Here is a 25319-nt window from a genome sequence, read left to right on the forward strand (position 1 = left end):
AATGCAATCCCTTCTATGGCATGAAAACACTAGCATGGACACAGTGTTCACATTTTCTTGTAGTGAAACCATAGAGCGTATGCTAGCACACCACATGCACACACAATCACTGATATCCTCATCAGGGAATACAAGCAACTGCTTATGATGACCATTTTAATCATAACCACAAAAACAGCTTAACAAGCAGCAACTCGGGTGAATAGACCACATGAACTAGCAACATTTCCATCAGAGCATTCAATGCCATTTACCTAGCAGTGCAAGATGCATTTGACTATTGACCCATCGAGGTCAGTGCTCACAAACTGATTTTCCACAAACTGGGCGATTTGAGTAAATCATACAATTTCGGTAATCTTGAATTAATCTTTGGTTGGAGGTAGTTTTTAAATTCAGCAGTTACTGTCAGCTGTTTAACAGTTATCATTGATGTTAGAAGCTATTTTTCATTTATCTCACATTTTCTAGAACACTCATTTTTGTGTACACAAAGCTTGTGTTTTATTAAACAAATCGCACAAAACTATAAATCAACACTGTAAGTTGTATATAAATTCACCAATGGAAATGTTGCTACTGACACAGACAAGGTCAAATATCAGGCTATACTGTTAGCAGGTCCAAACACAGACAATAAAGTGCACAATTTCAGCAAATAAAATACAGTGCTGTTATTTCATTACATTTTCAGTAAGTTAGTTTTAATATAATTAGGAATGAGTTAAGTGGGTCAGGAGTCGAACACTCTGGTCCTGGAATTTTAGACATGCATCTGGGTTGCATTTCATTGGAATACATAATTGCTTAATTTGAATTTAATGAGCCTAATTACTTAATTGGATCAATAATTTGGCAAAATTATTGTGGTTAGTCATGGGCTAAAATGTGCTAGCATTCCAGGAACAGGGCAGCCAGGGTAATAATGCACCAAACAGAGGGTAGCTACCTCAAAAACACACAAACATTGCGACAATACACAAGCAATACAACTACAGCATTTGCAGGCTTTTCCATATTTTAAGTCACAACAGACAAAACTACAGGACATTTTGTTTAGCACCCTCAAATGATTCAATGTTGTTGGAAGTACACACAAAGTAATCAAACACCCTTTCCCCCCAAACCAAAACAAGCTAAAAGTGCAGTGAACTTTTTTTTATTGCAAACCTTTCCGTGAGATATTGATTTGTTGTGGAAGTAGGTAAAATAAGAGAAAAACATGATGGAAATCCATCGTAGAGTGAACACTCCAGTGTACAGTACCTGAATTACTATAGCGGTGCTTACAAAGGCTGGTCCTAAGAAGTTTAGACTTACTTGTAGACTCAAATGCTCGAAGCATCTACATCAGTACCTTAAGTAAGGCTTAAGTGCTAACTGATCTCAGCAGTGTAAAGTACAATTCCCATGACTCCTCCCTCCAAACAGTGAATACTGGAATGGATAAATGGAGTGAATTTCCCAATTCAACAAAACGGTGCTTCTGCAGTGTATTAGAGACCTATTCAATTAAATACATAAAGTGAGGTTAGGTGCTGGAAGGCTTCTGGAGGACTAACTCCACCCACAGGAACTAACGCTTTACAGGTCATGTAGGACCTCAAGGACAGTAGCGATGGACCAGGCCTGGGACTCGCAACTGAAGGGACAGTACTGGCCATTCTCATTGGTCAGTTCTGGCAGACCCTTCCAAGAAGACCTGCAAGAGAAAAATTCACACAATGACTTGAGGCCACCGCTGACCGGAAGGTTCAACGTTCACATTCAGCTTATAATGAATGCTGTGACGTAAATATAGGCGGGATCCTGCTCTTCACACATAATGTACTTTTCTGGATACACAACATGATAAATGCGGACCAGGGCAGTACAGAGACAAGGAAACATGCCTCTGCCACCCCACTCACACAATCTCATGTGTCTCTGTGTCTCATTTACATGAAAGAAAAACAATCTTTCCTTTCTGTTCTCATAAATCTGTTGCCATTTCCAATGATCTAAATAAGCAGCACTGACAAAAAGCAATGCACACATACCACAAGACTGCTACTGTTTATTGGGACCTGAGGTGGTGATTTACCTCTCTAGGTGTACATAGTGTCGAGACAAGACATTCTTGACCAGGTACACCGTTTCATCGTATGCCTCCTGTCCAATCATCTTGGCAAAATGAAGCTTGGCACGTAGGAAGTAGCCCACTGGCCAAAGCCATTCCTACAAGCAACAACAGTTACAGTTTTTAAGATTACTGGACAAAGTCACTCTGAATGGCGTAACGCTGCTGAAAACTCCAACACTCACAGGTCCTTGGTGGTAGTTGAAGCCTTTTGCAGTGTTGTAGTTGTCATTGTCCAAAGCATTGTCATAGACACCACAATACACCATGTCGCTAGGAGAGAGAGAGAAAAAAAACACATTTAAGTATTACCTCAGTCCAAATGTTTCTTCCAATCTATTATGCAGTCCGCCAAAGCCCAGAATACATCTACAATAATGACACTAACAATTTGCGTAGGCATATACCCAAAAATGGGCAAAACATTCTTTTATCCATTCATAACTACACCTTTTAATTGTTTGGCAACATTTTCATGGAATGCATATGCCCTGATGAAGACTTGGCAACCAACAGGATTTGCATTCATGCGAGATGTGTAAAAACCAGATAAATAGTTATGGGGCGGAGGAGGCCTTTACTCTGGATCCAACGTCTTCATTCCCAGAGGACCTAGAAGCTTCTTCTCAGCAATCTCCAGAGCCTCCCAGGCTCGCTTTGTGGTGAACAGCTCTGGGGCCTGAAAAACAATGGAGCGCAGGAGGAAGGTGTGGTCACATGACTGCAACAATAAAGAATGCTGGGAATTCAAACTAAACACAGAAGGAAGGAAGGAATAAAGGCCACTGTGAAGGCAGTCTCTGACTGTATGGGAAACGTAAAAGTTAAAGAAGGGTGATAGAGTAGGGATGAAAATAACATTTACTTAAGCATTTGGGTAACCTCTTTAAAGCTTTAATGTGTCTTTGGTTGCTCCTCAACAGGTTTTCTGGGTTCATGGCTTCAAACATAATTCTCTCAAAACAAAACTTTCCCCATCGTGTCAAAATAATGATAATGATAGTTTTCCACATCACCAGCGTGAACCTGGAAAATTGTATTTTACCAATGAGGTTGGAGAATGAAGAGAAGATGAACATTTACACTTTGTTTGCCAACATGTACAGATTCCTGCCAACTGGGAGCACATTGAGGCTTAAATCCTCGATCTTGTGAATAAGCTTCATGCAGTAGCCAGTCCAATTGTGGACCTGCCTGTGTTGGATCTGTTGGTTTCTGCAAACTTCCAAAGCTCACCTATACAGACCACACCTCCATGTTTTAATAATTTAATCGATTTAATAATGATGATGGCATATTTCTACCTCTTGTGGTGTTTACCTACCATGTGAAATACACTTTGGTAAGTGGCTTTGACTGTAAGCATCTGCTGCCTAAATTGTAAATTACAATTATAAATTTTAACTGGGTGAATCAAACAGATAGGACAACCCAAGGAAAGCTTACCACCACCATGGCGATGGTGAAGTTCGGCCGGAGTTGGTAGTCACACCAGGGGCTGGAGGCTCCGTAGCTGTCCTTGTAGATCCCTCGCTTGTGAACCAGGTCTGGGTGCTTCTCATTGGGATCCTTGGGGTCATGTGACACATAGAACATCTTCTCAAAGTTTTGCTGGATCAGGTCATTCCACTCATCATAGGACCAGGAGACCTCCACATCTGCAGAAAGACAAGGGCCATAAAACATTATTGAGAAGTAAAACTTATTTTTTAAATTTACTGATTTGACACATACTTTATTCCAAAATGGATTATAAGGTGAAGAATACTAAGAGCTAATAATAAGGAAACCTACAAACAACAGGGTAGACAGATTTCACACAAAACTGTGTAACAAGAGAACCAGAACACTTAAACCAAATCACAAAAGTTTGACATACTGTAGATCACAATAGTTAGACATAGCTTGGTAACGAAGTGGCAGAAGAAACAAGGTAACCAGTCACAGTGTGATTGCCACGCAAACTTCTTAATAAAACTAGAAATGGGGAACATTTTGGATATCCTTATAGTATTTGATATATGTGTTTTTGGTCGATTGACTATGCTATCTACAAACCAAGTCAACATTGAGTATCATCTATTTCCAGAAAACTTTCATTTCAAGCTCAAATTAAGCATGTTAAATGACAACTGTAAGACAGATCATGTTCATTTGGCAGTTCAGTTGTGTACACTGGACCAGAGAGCCTGTTGGGCCTACATGACCCATTTAAAGAAGCTACAGTATACACAGTGTGGGTGATCATGCGACACTGACCATCTCTCTGGACAGTGACCTCAGCATAGGGGAAGAGTCCTTCCTCGTACAGATCCACCAGCCAGCGCACGGCTGATTTGCTGAGGCCCACAATCTCCACGGCAGCACCGTCCCTGAACCGTGGACGGGGATGTCAGGAATACTGTTCCCGCTCTGCCCTCCTCACCTCCCACCCTGAGGCCACACCCCTACTATCCCCTTTCAAAACTAGTGTTACATACCATCAATAAAGCTACATAACCAGTTCCTCAATATCCCTAGAAAAGTATGTAGTCAAAGGCTCAGATATTTCAACCTCCTTCCACAAGCATTGTGGGCAAAACTTGTAAGGTTAATTTATTCAAAACACAAACATGAAGCTTCTCTAGATGATTGTCAAAATTTCTCAGAATATAAAAATCAAGCGTTTTATACCAGCCTCACCTGGGGGTGGCGGGAATCCCCTTGTTACCAGCTTTTTCACTCTCCCCCATTTTGTCCATCCATGTCCCGCAATTGAACTTATTCCCTCCTGACACAAAGCCAGTCTCTGGGTCAACATTCACCACCACGTTGAACCCTGACAGAAAACAAACACAGGCAGATGAGTACAAATAAGCACAGCCTCAATTCTGCACCAATTAATAAACTGAAAATTCACCAGAAGGGTGTTAAATTTCCATTCCTGAACTGGCACAATAAACCACATGCCACAACTTAGGTTGGTATTCTGCTGGTTGAACACAGACTGGGGCTTACCTTCGTCCTGCATGTTGCGGTCGATCTGTGGTCCTGCGTTCCTCTCCCTGAACTGGATTCCTTCGGCATGCCTTTGCATGGCCTCCTGTATAACCTCATACAGGGGCTGATCCTGGGTTACAGGGAAATCTATCAATCACAGAGCACCCAGCATACTTCCCATGATCCCTCACCTATACTCAAACACAAGATTATGGCACTACATTCACTATGGAAGCATAGCTTGATAAGCCTTACAGAAACCGGTTTGGTCGAACCAAATAGGATGGCTACTGAAGTTGTCATTTAAATACGCTTTAGCATATTTATAACTTTCCCTGAGTTTATAGTTTTCATTGATGTAGCCTACATATAGGAGCCATTTTAAAGGAATGTGGGGGACTTTGGCCTCTGGCCAAACTCCCAAACCAACTCACTCATCATTCTCTCGTCTCACAGGCTAAGCTACCGTCTACCCCAAACCCTGTGAGGATGAGGCGACCGCATGGGACCCATCCTGGTTTCCAGGATCGTACCTCTACCCCAGGCTCCTGGGGATTGGTGCAGTCGGTGGGGTAGATGCGGGACACGGGGCACTGGAGGATGTCGGTGCCGTCGGGCACCAGCCTGCAGTAATCCTGGATGCACTGCAGCCACCACCACACGGCATCCCGGCAGTTAAACCTGGCGTGGGTTCCCTCACCAAGCAGGTTGGGGATCAGACCGTGCCTCAGCGTCCCAGCGAAGGCCAGGATGATGTTCCTGAGAGCGGAGAAAAAGATTCAGGAAAACGCTCTCATGCTTCCCTTCAGCAGAAACCTTTAACTGAGGTCTGTCAGTTTAACAAGAGTGCATTGGCAGCAATGAGTTTAACATAGATTTAAGTCATTTTTGCATACAGAACTATGTTAATACATGGAATAATTTGGCTCAGCAGACACCCCTGGAGTGTTTCAGGACCAGGTTAGACACAATCTAGATATTCTCTAGACTGCATACAAAGCCAAGCTGGCCAGAATAGCCAGTTCACCTCAACAAATGTACTTATGTTCTTAAATCGGGACAGAAAACGACACAAAGCTGTTAAGATTCGGGCAGCATACAAATGATGGCAATTTGAATGGGTTTGTTAAGTGACAATAAATGTACACCTGCATTGGACTTTATGTGCATTACTGACATTCAGCATTAAGGCTATTTATCCTTTACAGGTACTAGAGTTGACATTAGAGAGACCATGTGGGAGAAACCATGTTAAACCAGAAGGTTGTATATACCTCTGAAAGTTTGGCGTCCATAGCTCCACTTGCTTACAGGAGTTTTGAGAGTGGAATGCATGTACATTTGCATTACTGTAACGGAAACACACAACGCTTGCAGAACTGAACCCTAAGTTGAACTCTGGAGTTTTACCTGGCATCCAGGTGCTGACCAGTGAGCAGCATGAGGCCACGCAGGGCGATGAAGGTGTCCCGTCCCCAGCAGCGGAAAATTCCAGAAGAGAAATGAGGAAGACCTAAATGAAAGTGGAAATGGAAGGACAGGCATGGCTGTTACAAAGGCAAAAAAATTGTATGGTCTGATGAGGACAAAAAACAAACAAAAAAAAAAAAAACACTTGGAAAGTGTTGGACATTCCAAGCTTTTATAGCAATTAGCCTGTTAGGTGCTAATGACTTTCTGTGTACATTTATGAATCCAATTAAAGCTACATTTTGATTTTCAGCAATGGCAATGAAGGAAGCAGTTGTAATTGCTGACTTTATCAATCATACGCTGCAGTGCTACTGTTTTACCCCTTCTTCAGTTCTTTTATTCTTTCAGAAAATACACTGAAGCCTGGATTCAATCAACATTTGTCTACAACATTTTTTCCACCTCACAAAACAGTCTGGGGAGTTTCAACGATTCTCAAAACAAAAGGGAAATCTGTAAAAAAACAATGAAACATTTTATTTGCAAGCCAGTGTAAAGGACGAATGTTGATTGAATCCAGGCCTAAGGCGTAAGAGCTGGACCATGTGTACAGAGAAAAGCTCATGTCTCCAGACACTGTCTGTCTGCCTGTCTGACCTGCTGCTAAGGAGACGCAGCACTGTTCCTTCTTCCCGGTGCTGTCGTTCAGGCGGTATGGCACGTCCTCCAGGTCGGGGGACAGGGGTGGCAGAGCGGGGTTGCGGCCTACCCCACACATCTGCACTGAGCCCAGGGCCAGGAGCTTCACAAAGGTGGACCCGGTCTGGACAAAACTGAGGCCCCCAGACAGACATTACTCAGAAAAAACAAGCAAGGAGCAACACCTTACAGTAACACAACTAAACAGGTAAAGTTTCATGCAAACCTGTCTTTGCTCAGTGAAGGCACAATTTGGCGGCTGAACAAGATTTCCACCTTTACTTACTGCAGTGTTGAGGATATTGCTTGATACATTATAAACTACAAATTACAAATGTACAGTCAGTCAGATGTTTCATAATATAATCTAGGTTGCACAATGCTGTAACTATTCATGGTCACTTCTTACAGAAAAGTGTAAGAACACCATCACTAAAGCAAGACTATGGTTACTGTAGCTAACCAGCTAGAGCGCACAGTAATTTATTTAAATACCTTGTTTAAATGTTCAACACAAATAATCTTCTGTAGTATGGGGCCACTAACTAACAGTGCAGTCACATGCGTAAAACCTACTTTGACATGTTATCAAAAGTAGCATCCAGAGCAGTGGTATATGCCCCGACCAGGATGGCGTCAAAGTAGCAGGGGATGAGGTATCGTGGGATGTGCTTGAGGTACCCAAACATGGCCTGAAACCACTCCCCCACCTGTGGGAAAACATGGAGTTAGCACACGAGTGTAGCGAGTGTTAGCAGAAGGATGCTGAAACACTGTTAAGAACATGGACCCGATAATTTGTTTACTGTAGGGAAGCTGTGTTAAAAAGCCGCTTGAAGAGGGTATTACGGCTGGAGGGGCGTGCCTGCAGGCTGCGGGCGTGGCGTTCGAGGCGTGGGTTTTTCTCACCTGTCCGAGGGGGCCCCCGCGAGACAGCAGGCGGTTGCTCACGTAGTCGATCATCCAGTCCCCTTGCCTCAGGTTGTCACAGAAGGGGTGGCCCAAATCGTTTTTCGCACGAATGTCGGCCATCACTGACAAGAAACCTGCGGGCAGAACACGTGCGCATGATGGGTTTACAAAAAATAATCACGCCGTGATGTGCTTTGAATTTAAATTAGTCTAAGAGTGGACTGATTCGAAGTTCTCCATCAACATTAAAATGTAGACCACATTCTGTTCCTGTGTAGGTCATGTGACTCTCCGTAACATTCCAGAATGCCCCTTGTTGTTGCTGGGTGCTCTTCCACTGAGATTGTACCTTGAAGGCCACCATACTTCAGAGCCACCCAGGAGGGGACAGTATAGCAGCCCCCGCCATCTTCCTGCTCCTCAGCATCGCAGCGGAACAGCAGCACGTTCATGTCAGCCAGCGTCAGCCTAGACATGATTCTATGGCCCAGAGAAGAAAATCTGGGTTAAACAAAGACACTCAGATACAGACATTTTACTTCACATTTTACGTAACATAATACAAGATGGGTATGGCTCTGATATCTTCATGGCATTGAAGCTGTGCACTGGAGTTTCTACTTACGATTTCAAAGGCTTCTTGAGTATAGCTGGAGCATCACTGTCAGGTAGACTGCCAGATTTGTAGTGAGGGCTGAACTGGATCAGGTGGTTCCGGAGCACACCCACCAGCTCCTGGGCCTTGGGGTCCAGACTCACCCTGCACAAAAGGTTTGGGGGGGGGGGTTAGAGCATGTGGGGTGCTTGGACTTCATAAGCTGAAACAATAAGCTGGCATGATGATTGCGAACCCTGTAACCCTTGTTTTGAATAGTGGGGAGGGTGGAGGGATTTAAGTACAACTGGCACAGTTTTAAGGTCAGAGTTTGTTTGGTTAACCTCGCTTAACCCTTTCCCAACTGGAACTGCAGGTTGTTATCTTCTCACTGATAAGATGTCATCCTTCCGAAGAGTTTTACTGCTCAAACTTTGACCGTCAAAGTTTTCATATTTACACTCTTCCGCACATTCCTACAATTTTTTTGTTTTGTTTTTTTCTTCTCTCTTGTCTAATCCCTGTCCTTTTCATGTTCACTCTGTGGCATTTTGTCCGGCGGTGAACCTGATTGATCTCGGCTGCGCTGGCTGGTGGAGAGAGCACACGAGAGAGCATTAAATTATCAGCCCAGGTGCTTAAAGGTGAGTCGCTGTCCAGTTTGGGGTCGAGACTGGGAGCACACATTGAGAGAGCTAGTTTTGAGTTTCGTTTCATTTTCTTTTGTTTTTCCGAGCACTACATGACGGAGAAAGTGAACTGCTGATGAAAATCTGGGAACTGAAAAGATGTTGCTCAGTTTTGCTTTCTTTTGTCTTTATTATTTCAGTTTGTTGTTTTAGTTAATTGTTTTTGCCCGGAACCCGTGAGGGGGAAGGGTGAAGGTGTTTGATTATTTAATTTCGTGTTTTTGTGTGCGCTCTCTCTCTCTCTCTCCATGTGGCAACCAATGGTGCTCTCCCGGAACCCCCGCATCTCCCTCCCTGGGGTGTCATGCTGGCGTGCGACACACTCATTTACGGGATACGGTTCACATCTCTAATCTTCCCACTGACATCAGTTGTGGGGTGGAAACCGTTTGGTAAAACTGCACTGGCCCATTTAGCAAAGGAAAGTAACCACAAGGCACACAAATTACCTGAAGGCGATCACACTCCCAGGGGTCAGCCGCTCAAACACTATCTCCTGCACAAACTCGTTGGGGCCCTTCGACGTCACCTCCGCCTGCTTCACAATCCTGCTGTCCTTCAGCTGCAGTGTGTTAGAGGCAACACGACATTACGCAGTGACAACACATGTTCCAGTGTCACAAAGCACCAGCACACAGCCAGAGACACACAGTAGCTGATGTAGACATCAGACTGATTAAAAGTGAATTCTATTCAGTTCACTCACTATGCTACCTGTGGATTACACGCAGAGTAAATTACATAAACACAAAGACTTTTGTATTCAAACTGATATCTTTGTTTCACTGGAAATCAGCAACTAACCTTATAACCGTATAGACAACCTAGATGACAACTGAAATCCTCAATAATTTTATTATGTCTGCACTAGTTACCTTGGCTATGTATGTTTTTATACAGTCAAATAAACAAGCAAACAAACAAAGCAGTTCCAAATACTTAAAACAAGACAATCTATGAAGCCAGTTAGTATTTTTACAGGTCCATACCAGGTAACACTACAATCTCAGCAGGAAAAATAAGGATTAGCTGAGCCTTCAGTGTTTTTCAGTTGTCAAGATCTTAGCCACAATGTCAGAGCTAATTTAATTAATTAGCCCTCATTGTGTATTCTGAATGCCATGCAACTGGAACTATGGAACAACAGGCAATAAGCACACAATGCAAGCCTGTGTAAAGAAATTGGACCCTCCTTGCAGTTTCCCACAATAAAAGCGCAGAAATGCTTTATGGATAATAAAAGACCTGGGGTGGTTGGCTGCTACCTCCCAGGAGAGGGTAATTACAGGTAATGGCGGGACTGTACCTGGATGTGCTCTGTGATCTCCACAGTGTACTCGGGCATGCCGTTAATGCACTTCTCGTCTTTCGCGTACACCCCTGCGTGCCTTTCCAGAGTCCGGGCCTCCAGCACCACCTCCTCGATTTTGCCTGCGGGGTGAGTTTTGTTTGTGCGTTTACGACCTGGGCTCGGACACCCTCTCAAAGGTCTGAGCTCGCCGCTGGTTTACTGAAACGCAACTCAAACATTGCCAATAATCAAGATTCATTCATTTCGCCCAAAAAAATGGTACCTAGGGTGTTCCTGAGATGATTATGCTCAGACTAAGCGTTTGGTTTATTAAACATTTATGAACCTGCCTTCAAAACACCCACTGTGCTTGGGCTTGGTACATCCAACTAAACGCTCTTAATTGGTTCGGTTTCAAATACTGCACTTACTGTTAGAAAGCTTTGTACATACTGAAACTTCATATAAATGTTACATGAAAACAAATGAAAACAGCAATAAAGTTCTGCTTATGTCGGCACATTCTACGAGCGTCAGCCAAATAACAGCAGCTTAACTGCACCAAATACAACAGCACAGGTAAATATTATCACTGATACTTTAAAAATGTCCAATAAAACAAAAAAAAAGAAACAAATCAAGCATTATTCCACATTATTACATTTCACAGTGTAATTGTAAATTAATTGTAAATGTCATCTAATTGATATGCATTGGGCATACTGTGTCATACACTGAAAAAATATACATGCCAAATGAAGAGGTTTTTTTCTTCCAGAATGCCCCCCTTAGTGTATATACGCATGTGGGGACAGTGACCTTACCTGGAATAAACATGGGGGGTACCTCGTCCCTGTAGTGGTGGGTCTTGGGGTTGTGGAAGGCGGTGCGAGACACAGCCACCACCGACTGGTGCGTGCTGGGACAGTGCCGGGTGACGGCCACAATGTCCTCATCCACCTGGTCCACGTACACCTGAGGGGACCACGCAGAGGGGGGTTAGAGGGGGCCACGCGGAGGGGGGTTAGAGGGGGCCATGCAGAGGGGGGTTAGATAGGGCCACACAGAGAGGGGTTAGAGGGGGCCACACAGAGAGGGGTTACAGTGGGCCATGCAGAGGGGGTGCGGCGATGCGCAGCTCGCTCTACCCTTCGGGGGGCCCCGCTCACCTGGATGAAGCCTTTGGCTGCCAGCTCCTGGTGCAGACGGCAGAGGGCCAGCTTGCCGGCGATGATGCCGCTCTCCAGGCTCACCTCTCCTGCCGCCTCGGCCTCGGCCTCCGGGTTCCACTTGGTGTAATGGCGCTCCTCCTTCACCACTGAGATCTGAGCCGGAAGGAGAAAGGTATGGGCTCAGTCAAAACCTTTCCAATTACCCCTGGCTATTACTACCATTATGGAAGGCCACACCAGAGTAGAGTCAAGCCATTTCCCAAAGGTTAGACATTTAATTACTTATCAATGAAACTACTCTTCAATAAATTACTCTTCAATGAAACCACACTCCATTCTATCTGTGAGGTAATCTTTTTCCTGAAAACATTTTATTGATTATAAGCAACAAATGGCAAATACGGCTTATTTGGCTTGTGAATCTAAGGCCTGGAGTCAATCTCACAGCAGAATGCTTTGTCCTCGGCGAAATGATGTGTCAGCACCATGAGAATGAGCGTCATGGCCTTGAAAGATAAGGCCCGATAAAATGCTGTCATTGCGAACGCTCTGGTTATGACTGCAGGCTGCTAGGCCCTCAGGGCGTGAGGTTGTTCAGTACCTGGTGGGGCACGAGCTCGTCGTAGCCTCTAGTGCTGCCTATCGCACAGCAGGCCATGGAGACGATGGCAGCGCTGGGAAGGGAGTCATATGGAGAGCGAATCTGCAGCAACAAAAAAACAATAATAATAACAAGGCATAAATTAGACCAAACATGTTTCACAACTGCACCACTCCTAGCTCATTAGTGTCCACTCAAAGTCCTTTTAGAGGCAAATTGGTAAAAGTTCCTAGATCTTTCCACAGCAGCTCAGGCATTGACTTTGCAATACCGGCTGATATCTGCTAATGGTTTTATTAATGACCAACGCAATACATAGCTACCGATAAACTTCAGATAAACATTGTGTACCCCATACCCCTGTATGCAGATGTTACATGGATACATAAAGCAACGGCCAGTTAAGTGCACAGGAGACATGCCTGAATAGGACACTCGTTGTCGTGGGTGACGTCCAGGAACATGGCGTGGGCGATGCTGGGCACCTGGGGCCGGAGGCTGGGCTGGACGAAGGCGCCCACGGGCTCGCCCCCGTAGCGGTACACCAGCCGGCCCTCCTCGTGGCTGTCTCCAGCGCTCATCGCCTCTGCGGGAGGTAAGGGGGGACGGGGATGGACCGATCTGACCGCTCAGTCAGGTTTATCAGGGGGACAGCGGCACATGCACAGTCTGGGTTTGCAGAAAACACATTCACACACAGAGCACGTGCTGGGTACACAATCTGTAGGCAGAGTATGAAAAACACAGCCATCTGAAACAATCTGGGTACAGAGTACACTCATCTGGCACACTCCAGGACCCACTGTTAATAGAAGTGAACTCAAAGTAAATGTCACTGCACAGTTACTGGCTACCTCTATGGGTCCTTGGTAGGAGAGTCATACCTACAGTAATACACCAAAAAAAAAAAAGGGTTGCACTATGCATGTTAGCCATGATCCACCGATCAAGGCACATTTGTTTTGGAAGTTGTTAGGATAAACCAGTACTGCTTCAAAAACCGGCTGGCTCTTCAGAGATGCTGAAAAACTTCAGAATTTGTGAAATAATTATTTTTCTGAATATCAGTGGAAATAAAAAAACTGGCAGGAATATAAAGGGGTTTTGCCATTGGGTAGAAGAATATGAGCAGCATATTTGTCCCAGGTCTTTGCCCAAACAAGTGAGTGACTATAAGCTTGTAGCAACTCCAACATTATGGGGGGTTATTGAAGCTTTGCTCTATAGTCACTAATTCTATGCATTTTCCTGGGAATAAGCCTCTGATATTCCACTTAGTACCTTAGTACCGTGCCTTTGCACACATCAGTCCTACCTCTGATGAGGGAGCCAATCCCAAGCCTGTTCACAAAGACATTGTCCAGGTCCTCACTCCCAGTGAACAGCTCAGCCACTGCGTACAGGTCTGGCCTCACAGCACGAGCCGCGTCCAGCATGAACTTTCACCCCGCGAGGGATCAAACGAGCACGCAGGGAAAGGAAGCGGAAGGAAGGGGCACAGGAAGCAGGAGGACCGGGCAGGAGTCAATGAGGGGACGCGGCATGCAGGAGGGAGGAGGAGCATTTGGGCGCAAACCCCATGCCGCAAACCAATGAGACAGGAGAAAAAGAAGGAGGGTGTGTGGAGAGGGAAATTTAAATGAATAGATAAAGATCCAGTAGTAAACAATGTCAAATACAAAAGTATAGAAAAGAGAAACCAGGGACAACAAAATATAATTATTTGTGGAATTGAAATTTAACATAAATAGATCCAATGCATAGTTGGTAAAGAGGGGTAGATGGGTGGAGCCAAAGAGAAAATAATAAGCGGATATTGAAGGGGTGAGGGGGTTGTGGAGGAAAAAAAAGAACAGACAAACACAAAGATTTAGTATCATGCCCACACTTCAGCAATCCAAAGTTGCCTTTGCGGTCACTGTGGTCCAGTACCTCTGATCAGACTGGTTATTCCCAGCCGGTTCACAAAGACATTGTCAATCAGCTCGCTGCCCGTAAAGAGCTCTGCTATCACGTACAGATTGGGCCTGACCGCCCTGGCTGCAACCAGCATTGCCTACGGAGCGCAACATGGGTTACAGTGAGAGCGGTTCCCGCTGTACCCCAACAACACACATTTGTACGACAGTGCCTTACAAGCACTTTTAACATCATGAAAACCCAATACATTGATATTCAACACACATCTTTTTTTCATAACATGATACTTGCATGGCTGTGAAAGATAAATTCTAAATGAATTAGTCTAAAAGCCACTTCTTACACCGTGAATATGCACCTAAATGTCATGGCTTGATGATAAATCACTATGGAAAAATGTCTGATAAATAAATATTGAAACAATCACTTCTCAGAACTGTGTCTCAAATGAGGACTCGATGGTGAAGTAGAAAGATGTGTGGCAGTGTGACCGTCTGAATCTCAGTTTAACGTATGCTAGTCAGTGGTGCTGAAGGGGTGAGGTCCTCTCAATCACACTGGGCATCCTATCTCATCTATATATGGGCACTGGGCAGTTTGTGAACCTGCAGTGTTGCACAAAAACCTTGTCAGTACAAGAATAATATTCTCAGAACAGTAAAAATTTGCTTATTTTCATATACGCCAACACAACATTGTGGTTTATAGTCACAGGGCGTTCTGAACCAACATAAGTGGTTGTTGAATTATGTAAAAATGGACACGGAGGTGTTTTCTTAACACCAGTGATAAGATGTTGTTTATTTTACACGCACAAGCAAATTAAATAATTTGATTCTGGGCGTACCTCGGCTACATGGAGAGGGGTGGAGTGGCAGTTGTCCAGACGCACTCCGCAGAAGAGTTTGGCGGTGATCTCCGTGTACTTCTTCATGTGCGCCCACAGGTAGGGGCAGTCCTCCGGCTTGTTGCCATAGCGAAGCTTGACGCTGTCGCCCCAGCAAACCAGCTCCCGTCTGAGGTAAACGTTGGAACCTGGGCGTGGCGTCGGTAGAGTGAGAACGGATCAGCGCGGAACTACTGCCAAGCGCAAAGACTTTACCGCACACCGGGCACCTTCCCCTGCCTTATAGTGCCACCTCATGGTGCGAATGCAGAATAGCACTGAAGCTGCTCTACTGGTTCTCAGGTCATAGTAATAGTGATTTTTAAGGTACTTTTAAACAGCAGTTGTTTGGCACCTGGAATGACAGGCAATTCAATTTCCTGTCACATCAGTGGCTCTGATTCTGTAATTAAGACCACAGTCAGTGTGAAGCCTAGAATCCTAAACAATGTTGGGCAAAAATATGCAATACATCATGTTTTAACGGTCCAAGTCTATAATTATTTGTGTGTATACCCAGCACACTGATGGTGAGGCTTTGTTGGATATTCTCAATGAATAAATACTGGTGTTATATCTAATTCAAAATCACAATTCTAGAACATAGCCAGTATATGCAGAATTGACAAAAAAAGTTTTACACAGAATGGCCAAAAACAACAGAAACTAGCACTAAAAGCTGACAGGTATGCTCACATATAGGCTAATGCTTAAAGTTTCAATATGTGACTGCCATTTCACAATGTACAACTTTTCATTCTGCAGCATGCTGTGCCCTGAATGTGCTCAATTCTCAATATTGAATGCACATGCTGATCATCTGCTACTACAAAACCAAACCCATAAGAGCCTAAGGCAGCTGCTGCAGCTGACCTCCCATCACACCCTAGTAAAACAGATAAAAAGAATGACAGCCAGGAGTCCCTGGCACTACACCATGATTTCACAAAACGGCAGGAAACACGGATAAGGTGAGACCTGGCTCGGCAAAGTTGCGCAGGGGGTCATCTGCCATCACCCAGCCGTTGTGGGCCATGAAGTGGCAGGCTTGTTCAGCCTCGTGAATGAACAGCAGTTCCTGCTCCAGCGTCATATCCTCAAATGGGAAGGTGAAATATCTTCAGAAGAAACATAACCAAAATATTCAGTGAATATTCCATTCCAGCACAGCTATTTATTTAGGTTATTGAGTGAAAACAAATTCATACGTAGAGTAAATGAAGTGAAGCGTCAAAATGGCAATTCACATGTTGACCTAAAGGTGGTATGAGTTTTCATAAAATCTTGTACTTTTGTTATAAATACTACAAATCCCATTTGTTCTTCCTTTTTCATACAATTAAAATGACATTTGACACAAAAAACATCTATAGTAATGTTTTTGCATTTAATGTACATTAAAATATTTTCACATTTTAACCTTTAAAATGTATGCTTAAAGCTGCCAACATAATGTTAAACCTATATTGCAGATTCTTGAGAATGCACCCACCTTGTCACCAAAGGGTTTTTCCTGGTGATGGGGCCCAGCTTGGGTCCGTGGTCAGCGAGTCGTTCATAAACTACATTTCCCAGAATGCAGTTGATAGCCTGTGTACAATGAGTGGCAGTTGTAAAAATCAATTTACTAATGAATAAAAAAAAGATTCACTTTTGTCCAAATTTGGAATGCCCCATCTCCAAGGGGAACCCACCTGCTCCTGGTGGTAGTACATCTCCTTAAGTCGTTTCTCATTCATCTCCTCCAGCTTCTTCCGGAGGCTGCTGCAGCATTGCTCAACAGCTGCTGGGCTGTTGCAGCAGAACAAACAAACAAAAATTCTGACGTTAAAAATTCTGCTATATCCTTATCTCACTGCCCCTTGACCAGCTTCACGGCCACGTGGTGGATCCCAAACCTAAACAAACATTCCGGTCACCGTGGTATATGTGCGACTGGTTAGAGTGCGTTTCGGGACAAGCACCTGTGAGGGGCGAAGACCGCCAGGGCGGTGTTCATGTCCACGGTGCAGCCGAACCGCCTGTACTCAGGGTCCTCGATTATGGTCAGCTGGGCCTCAGCTCCTGGCTTGCTCTTCTCGGCTTTTCCTGAAGAGGTGACAGAAGTGAGGGCAGCACACGTCCAACAGAAGCACAGCTTCCACACCCGGCACACAGGTCTACACTCTCATTTCACTGTACATGCTTTTTAATGGTAAAATAGTGCTGTTTTCAACACCTCTTAGGAGATATGGGATGTGCAGGAGACTCACCGCTTTCAACCAGCTTCCGAAACTGCTCCACAGCTTCGTCCACACCAACTTGAAAGAATTCCCAAAGTTTAATCTTGGGAAAGACATCCCTACTGAAGACGTCACGGATTTTCTACAGGGAAAATGTAATAAAACCATCATTTATAATTTCACCATCATTCATTCTATAATACTCATACTTACTATATGGACAATATGATTTTATGCATGTACAGTAAGTTCCATTATATTTGGGACACAGATATATTTTTCTAGATCTGGAAGAAGCAAATGCCTCCAAACACACTAGATCGCAGTTCATCCTATAGCAAGACAATGATCCCAAACATACAGCTTAGCAACAAAGGAGCAACAAAAACTGTAAAATTTACTTGAACGGTATAATCAGTCACCTGATCAGAATCCAACTGAACATGCGTTTCATAAGCTGAAGAGAAAATTTAAGGCAAACTTAAGCCACCAAAACAAGCAGGGGCTGAAGATGGCTGCAGTTCAGGCCTGGCAGAGCATCGCCACAGAAGATACTCAGCAACTGGCGACATGTATGGGCCACAGACTTCAAGCAGTCATTGCATGAAATGGATATAAGACAAAGTACTAAACATGACCACTTTCATTTACATAACTTTAATATGTCCCAAACATTATGGCGCCCTGAAATGGGGGCTACATCTAAAAAGTGCTGTAATTTCTACATGGTGAACCCAAATTACATAAAAATAACCTCAGTTAATAAAAACTGAGAATGTGCAATTTAACAACATGCAAATCTAAAACTGTAGAGTACAGCGGGACTCACATCGAGGTGTCCGTTGTGCTGGATGAGGGCGGGGAGGCCCTGGTCCTCATATTTCCCGTCGGCGATGTCGCAGGTGAGGTGCCACACTGCCCTGTCCAACACCCAGGCTGGCTTCAGGTGTGGGGAGTTCACCAGGTTGTAGCCACACTCAGGGTGGTGCCTGAGCCACGGACTGTTCGCAGCTGCACAGGAGAGAAAAATGTACAAAATAAATGAAACCCACTTTCTTTCTAGTTCTACCTGTATGAAAATAAAAATAAAAATGAATAAATGGATAAATATAGTATATTACAGCACTGCGTTTAGCAGACACCCTTACCCAGATTGAATTTTTGCATACAGCAATTCAGTACCTTGCTCAGGGGTACAACAGGGAATCAAACCCATTACCATTGAGATTTAGCTCCAGTTCCCTAATCATATTCCGGCAGTTCTGCTTATTTACCTAATTTATTGCTTTTACATTTCTACAATTTTGGAGAAGTTGCATGGGCCAGGTTCTGCCACTATGAACATCTGTTCCAGTGCTGTGAACTACGTTGTAGGCCTCATCCGAAACTTTCCAGTCTGCTTTGTCACTCCCTGCCTGCTGGCTAGCATTTTACTCTCCTCGTTTCTTTGTTTCCCTTTGTTGTTACCTTATGGTTCTAGTGCTTACTCTGTCAAAGTAAAAAGCAAATGCTGCCTACATCCAGAACAAGGCCGCAGTTCTGATGCGCCACTGAAAATTGCCTCTCCTCACACGAGATCCAAACCTGGGACGTGGTATTTAAGTTGAAGGCAGGATAGCGTTTCATTGACTGTGACATTTGCAATGCATGTTACCACCTGAGAGGACATTTTCATGCTGCCTAACCACATATTCGTAAAATATAGCATCAAAAGAGATACGTTTCCTCAGCTCCACCCCAGACACCCGCAAATGAATTAAAGAAATAACAAACACACATACACATTAGAATCTGGGCCCAACTTTGGGCTGCATTCTGAAATAAAATTCTTATTTCTGGTTTTGTATTCCAGTCACACTTACTATATCCATTTCCAAGTCTATGCATACCACTGAAGGGAGGTTTCTCTCTGACAGAACACATTTTCCACCAGACAGTTTTACAACACAGATGAAGATTTATGAATGCCATCTTAGTCATCACTATACCATCGTAAAATGTCAATGCTTCTTACTTTTGGGGCCACATATTTTCTATTTTTACTTAGACATATGCACTGTGCAAATGTGCATTGAAATGCTAATATATGCAGTGCTATACTTCTTAGACTGATTTCCAGCAGTCTGAGGACAAGCCAAATTCTGCAAGGCCACGTTGCACAACCATAGCAACAAGGGTCAGTATCTTAGCAGCAGCGGAAACTACATGAACAATTAAGCAACCGAAAATATGACAAAATGACATGCAAAGCATTTTCGCTCTAACCTCATAAAAAAATTATTGTACATTTTTTAATGGTGCTAATTATTCAAACCATTGCAAGCAATGGGCACTGAGATTATAGAAATTGTACCATATGCAATCTGTAAAACAATAGTCATATTGCTCCAGCCTAACTATATACAGAACTTAAATTATGTAATAAAATCTTGTTCCTTTAGCAGATACTGTCATTTCTGTAAACAGTGATTGAAACAATTCCAATTCGTGCTAGCTTCGATTCAACCACACCCTCGCTTGCCACTCTCATCAGCAAAGTGCTTGTTGTACTGAGTCGTGTCCCACCATGGTAGGAAGAAAAACTGTTCTGCAGACCTGGAATTAACTGGAAGCAGAGATACGGACCTGTGTGATTGTAAACCACGTCCGTGATGCAGAGCATGTTCCACTCTTTCTTCAGTTTCTCTACCAATGTGCACACATCCATCCAGGTGTACTTCTTCTCAGGTGTGGAGAAATCCGGGTTCAGCTCCAGCTGATTGGCTAGGGAGTAACAGGAACGGGATTTGCCCAGAACCTGCAGGGGTGTGAAGTGGATCATGTTGTAGCCTGAAAAAAAAGGAAAAAAAAAACCTCTGCTTTAGACAATTAGCCGTGCATGGCTTTAGTAAAGAAATATCTCCATTTGTAAAAATACTGGTAACTGCTGTGCTTTCACATGATGCCTACTGGCTGGATGCTCTACCATAAAGAAATGATTAATAGAAAAACCCATAGTCAAACCACGGAGACAGAAGCACACCAAACGTCAATGTAAAACAAGAAGAAATGACAACTTGTTTGCCTGTCACACAAGTAATCAGTATGTCCCTATTTATGCTGTACTGATATTTTTTAATCAACTTTTTTAAAATAAACTTTTGATATTCCAAATATCTATTTCTGGAAGACCATCTGCACCGTCACAGGAGGGTAATAATTAATTTACCCCATTTTAGCCACAGGCAGCAGAAGATAAGAAAGATCAAGAAGGGGCTGGGCAGTGTGGCTCAGGTGAAAAGTAATGCAAACACAGGCTTGCTTAGCTGAGCGATGCAGGCAACCGAACAAGCAATATCCAACATGTAAGCCTGACCTTGCTCAAAGGGTATAACAACCCTACTTGGTATTAGACTCCACAGCCTACTGTTTCCAGGTTTAGCTCCCTAACAATCACAAGCCTCTTGCGAGGGACCGCCCACTCCTCTCACCCGACTCCTTGGCTACCCGGAGCCTAGCTGGCCACTCATGCAAAGGTCCAAGGCACTTGGACAGGTAGGTCTGAATGGTGATGCAGTCCAAGGGCAGAATGTGGTTGTCTGCACCTACGCGCAGCACCGGATCCACCACAAAGTAGCCTCCGCCACTCTTCTCCTCCTTTCTGCAAACACATTAGCAAATAACCCATTGGCTGTTATAATTGTGACATCAGCGTGAGGGTTGTGACATTGTGTTATTTGGTAATAAAAACAATTTCAAAGCGTTTGTACTATGAACAAACACCAGGTAGAATACAGTTTACACATAGTCCTAATGTTTAAAAACAAACTCTTCTGTGACACATGTGCATTATCAAAATCCTCATTTTTAGCCTCTCTATTACACAATACATAATACAAATAACTTAGAGGGTGTATTTGTTAGATATACATTTCTTTCCCATATTTTAATATATAATACTAGTATGACTTTGAACATAAAGAGTAATTACCCATGTCCAAAATAATATTGATAAGACCCTGCTATTTGCAGGTCCAGGGTGCAGAATTTGTCAGAGTCATCCTCTCTCTCGGTGGGGTTGATCCATTCTAGGGTGCAGAACTTATGGCGCATAAACTTCTCCCCTTCAGAGGGGTAGTTGGTGCGGACTTGCACGGGCTTCCCCTGCAGCGTTGGGCCCAGGCGGAACTGAAGCTCGAAGCCTTACAGAAGAACACAAAAACAACTGAAACAAAGCTTAGCACGTGAGAATGTACAGTATTATCCTGTCATTGTTGACCACTAGCACTGCCAAACAGTGCAGCTGTGCAGTCATTATAGTTGTAATATCGCAGCAAGATTCTTATAAAATGGCTAACTCTGTCACATATGAGCACTGAATTGCGGGAAGGGCACATTCTTGCCAAATAAAAAAAGACCAGTAACACTGTCACCACTGGTTTTGCAAAAAGAAATATTGTTCTCCATAAAGAACATTTGAAATTTTGTCATTGCATGTGAATGCTGTGACTTAGTATTCATTGTCTTTGTTCACATAAAAGCATATGCATGCATTCGTAATAAAAAGTTAATCTTAAGAAACTCCATTAAAATGTCGGGGGGAAAAAAAACCAAAAGCAGTTGAACCCCAGACTGTCCAGTTGAGTGTACAACTGATATCCTTTTGAAATTAACTTATTAGTTAATTTTCACAGCTTGAACTTCTTATAAAAAAGGCCAAAATCCACACTTACGAAAAAGCAACCTGTTAAAGGTTACCAAGAAGACACCATGTATTCAATAGCGCCATTAATTTAGAACATGACTATTAGGTTACTGTGCCCTGCAAAGACAAATTAAAGCAAAGGAGATTAGCATGTCCTGACTTCATCGTAACCATATATGCCCAGCAAACTGTACTGTGCATAATCACATGCGTTTCCCGTCTGGAATGTGCACACGAAGCATGGCACCATAACGGTGCAGCTGCACAGTGTATTATTTTACAGTTATGTAACTATATGTTAGCGTATAACCTCCTGAGACCCAGCAGGAAATAAATTATTACATTTGTTACATAGTCTAATACAAGTGTATGACAAAAATGAGTGTTAATATATTGTTAATATATTAATATTGTCAATAATAATATGTATTTGATTGTTTATTGAATGTCCCTTGTAGTGTAGTGGTTTCAGCATAGTAGAACAGGCCCTACAGTATATGGTTCTTGAGATTAAGACCAGAGACTGAATGGCCGGGTTTTTCTGACAATAATAGCCCACCATGGCCCCTGACAATCTATGGAAACTTTGCCACCTCTTTTCAAGTTAGGTCTAACTGTGCTCGACTGTGAAGGGATTTTAACAGCATTATATCCTATCTCCACAAATCCGTTGATTATTTTGATTAGGAAACTGGCCAGCTCCGTTAACTGAGGTGGCCAATGGGCTTCAGAAGAGGTAGTGCAAGACAGGAGGGAAATAGTAGGCCAGAATCTCGAATCCAAGCCTAGAAATATAAGCATTCATAAAACTTAATACAGTTTACAGTTCCCCATGAATCAAAGTACGCTGCAAATAATTCCTGTTTAAACCCAGCCAAAGCTGGTCAAGCTGGTTCACCAAACAATTCACCAATTTTCCAGCCTATCTAGTCAGCTAGACGAACAGCATTGCATAGCTAGAGACCAACTCTGACCAGCCACAGACCAACTATGACCGGTTAGAAGTGTTGAAAACCCAATTTAGACCATTTTACACCAGCTTAAAATCCCAGCTGGTCTTAGCTGGAATTTTCACAAGGGTAGACTGAACACCAAACTCAAAAGATGTTACTGCATTTCACTACTGCCAGCATATTAACAAGACAGCCAGACCTCTTTAAATAGCACAAGTAGAATACTTTCCTCACATATATGGCATCCAAATACCTCTTGAAATGTCAAATGTAAAATAATGTGACACAAAAAGTGGTGCCTAACTTCCAAAAATAACAAAATACTAAAGGCTACATTATTTTGAACAGAAGGAATGATCGTGTAATTTTATTCTTATATCAAAAGTACCATTTCACTGTTAAGTGGTAGGGGACCTAAAGAAGTAGGCCTAGCACATGAATTTCTCCCAAAGGTCAGTCCAAGAATAACAAGCAACAGTAGCCTGGGTAAAATGCACTCACTCAGGATACCCAGCATGGCACTCACAAAATACTATGTTGTGAAGACTTTCAAATGATGTTGTGTGTAATTTAGCACATGCATGTCAAATAAAAGGGTAACTGTGGTACCTTGGTCCAGTCGAAATAGTGTCCTTTCAAGCTTCTCCATGTCGTTCAGGACCAAAACTCTTATTTGCTTGCTGTGTACCATTTTCACTCTCCTTGTGTCACTGTTCTTCAGAGAAAACGGTGCTTTGAAATTCCTTGAGAAAACATTCGTAACAGTGTAAACATCAACCAACTGAACATAGTCGTCTACCCAAACTGCACACTCTTGTGCACTGTCATATACAAATATTGCTAAATTCCAGTAATTGCATCGGATAGTACAGAACCGTATATCCTCGTTAACTGTATATCCCTTGGGTATAATGTAACCAGATATAAAGCATGTGTCATTCCTTCTCTCTAAAAACAAGCTCTGACAACTGCGTTAAGAGATAATACGAAAATGCATATTTCGCTAATACTGACACACAATTACACAACAGTAAATAAAATCTGACATCAGATTTAAAAGTTAACAGCAAAACTGCAAATATATGAAGCAGCTTCTTTAGCCTACTTTCACAGTTTTCAACATGCACTTTTGTAGGTTTTATTTTATTCTGTAATGAAAAGCAGATTCTATAGGTAACAGACAAGCGAGGTACGTGCTGTTCTTTGGAAGATTATGACATCCTATCTGATGAAAATTCAACTGTAAGTTTGTGTAGGCCTGTTTAGCCTTCAAATACTAAGCTGCCTAAACACAGATAGAAAGAACATTAGGCTACTACACTTGCAATCAACATTTGCAATCGACATTATATCGGCATTGTACTTCAAATCAAACCACTGAAATCTTACACGTTCGCGTTCAAACCACCGACCATGCACCGACTCTATCATATAATGTACGTTGTAGCGAGCTGCAGGCTAGCTTGTTGCTACCTCCTGAAACAATATGAAAATTGACTCGAAACCGCCCACTTCAGGACCATGCCGCCACAGAAACTAATAGGCTAACATACTTCTGATGGAGCTGTTTGTCAACGGTCGGAAATTCAATCTAAGAAATTAAAAATCTATTTGTTTTAGCATAGCCTATATTTATCAAGCTACGTACAGGCAGCGCTTTGATTAAGCCAGGTTGACTGAGTTAGAAAGCTCATATGCCTACGTGACCAGTGGCAAGATAGCTGGTTAGAAAGCTACCTCTTAGAACCACAAATACAGCAGTGTTATGAGCTACATATCTGTGTGCACATAACACTACATATGTGCACAATATAATCAACAATCTGCATATGCTTTCTGGAATGTTATTTGAAAATCACCTTGTTTTTCCTGGTTTGCTCTCCGCTGCGGATGACCCTTCTCAGCGCAGCCAAGGGGGCGTGCCGACAGTTACCCAATGTTATTGTGAAGCATAGACATGCATATTTAACTAGAGAGGTGAACATGCCTTCAGCTAACCTAAATTTTGTGAAGTCCCGGAAGTAAGCTCCTATTGCGCATACTGCGGAAAAAACATTGGAGCTTTCAAATGGGGAATGAATGGGGAAATCAAGCCTTTAAAAAGCAAAACAAAACTTTCCCGATGTTATTCTGTTACTCGTTTAACGATAGTTACGTTTCATTTAAAAAGCAGATTGTAAAAAT

At 43.1% G+C, this 25319-nt stretch overlaps 1 protein-coding gene across 3 annotated transcripts; it reads right to left on the bottom strand.

Annotated features, from left to right (window-relative positions):
- Positions 1 to 139: 139 nt before the first annotated feature.
- Positions 140 to 25138, bottom strand: agla (amylo-alpha-1, 6-glucosidase, 4-alpha-glucanotransferase a). 3 transcript variants are annotated; one of them, XM_064338597.1, is made up of 34 exons: positions 24994 to 25138; positions 23745 to 23878; positions 21469 to 21679; positions 20969 to 21138; positions 20124 to 20327; positions 18328 to 18509; positions 17529 to 17640; positions 17241 to 17364; positions 16971 to 17067; positions 16769 to 16866; positions 16255 to 16394; positions 15238 to 15425; positions 13786 to 13909; positions 12893 to 13056; positions 12471 to 12572; positions 11867 to 12022; positions 11522 to 11672; positions 10713 to 10837; positions 9856 to 9968; positions 8748 to 8882; positions 8472 to 8602; positions 8120 to 8256; positions 7787 to 7920; positions 7169 to 7344; positions 6509 to 6611; positions 5632 to 5857; positions 5117 to 5228; positions 4802 to 4937; positions 4379 to 4491; positions 3566 to 3777; positions 2701 to 2798; positions 2305 to 2392; positions 2084 to 2217; positions 140 to 1702 (listed from the first exon to the last, which is right to left on the bottom strand). In XM_064338597.1, the coding sequence occupies exons 2-34, from the start codon at positions 23824 to 23826 to the stop codon at positions 1585 to 1587; spliced, it is 4596 nt and encodes a 1531-aa protein (XP_064194667.1). In that variant the 5' UTR covers positions 23827 to 23878; positions 24994 to 25138; the 3' UTR covers positions 140 to 1584. The 3 variants fall into 3 exon arrangements, with proteins under 3 accessions (XP_064194667.1, XP_064194666.1, XP_064194665.1); XM_064338596.1 differs by lacking the exons at positions 13786 to 13909; positions 24994 to 25138 and adding exons at positions 14403 to 14526; positions 24525 to 24790; XM_064338595.1 differs by lacking the exon at positions 24994 to 25138 and adding an exon at positions 24525 to 24787.
- Positions 25139 to 25319: the final 181 nt, after the last annotated feature.

Source organism: Anguilla rostrata, chromosome 6, assembly GCF_018555375.3.
Source record: "Anguilla rostrata isolate EN2019 chromosome 6, ASM1855537v3, whole genome shotgun sequence".
In the NCBI taxonomy this organism is placed as follows: domain Eukaryota; kingdom Metazoa; phylum Chordata; class Actinopteri; order Anguilliformes; family Anguillidae; genus Anguilla; species Anguilla rostrata.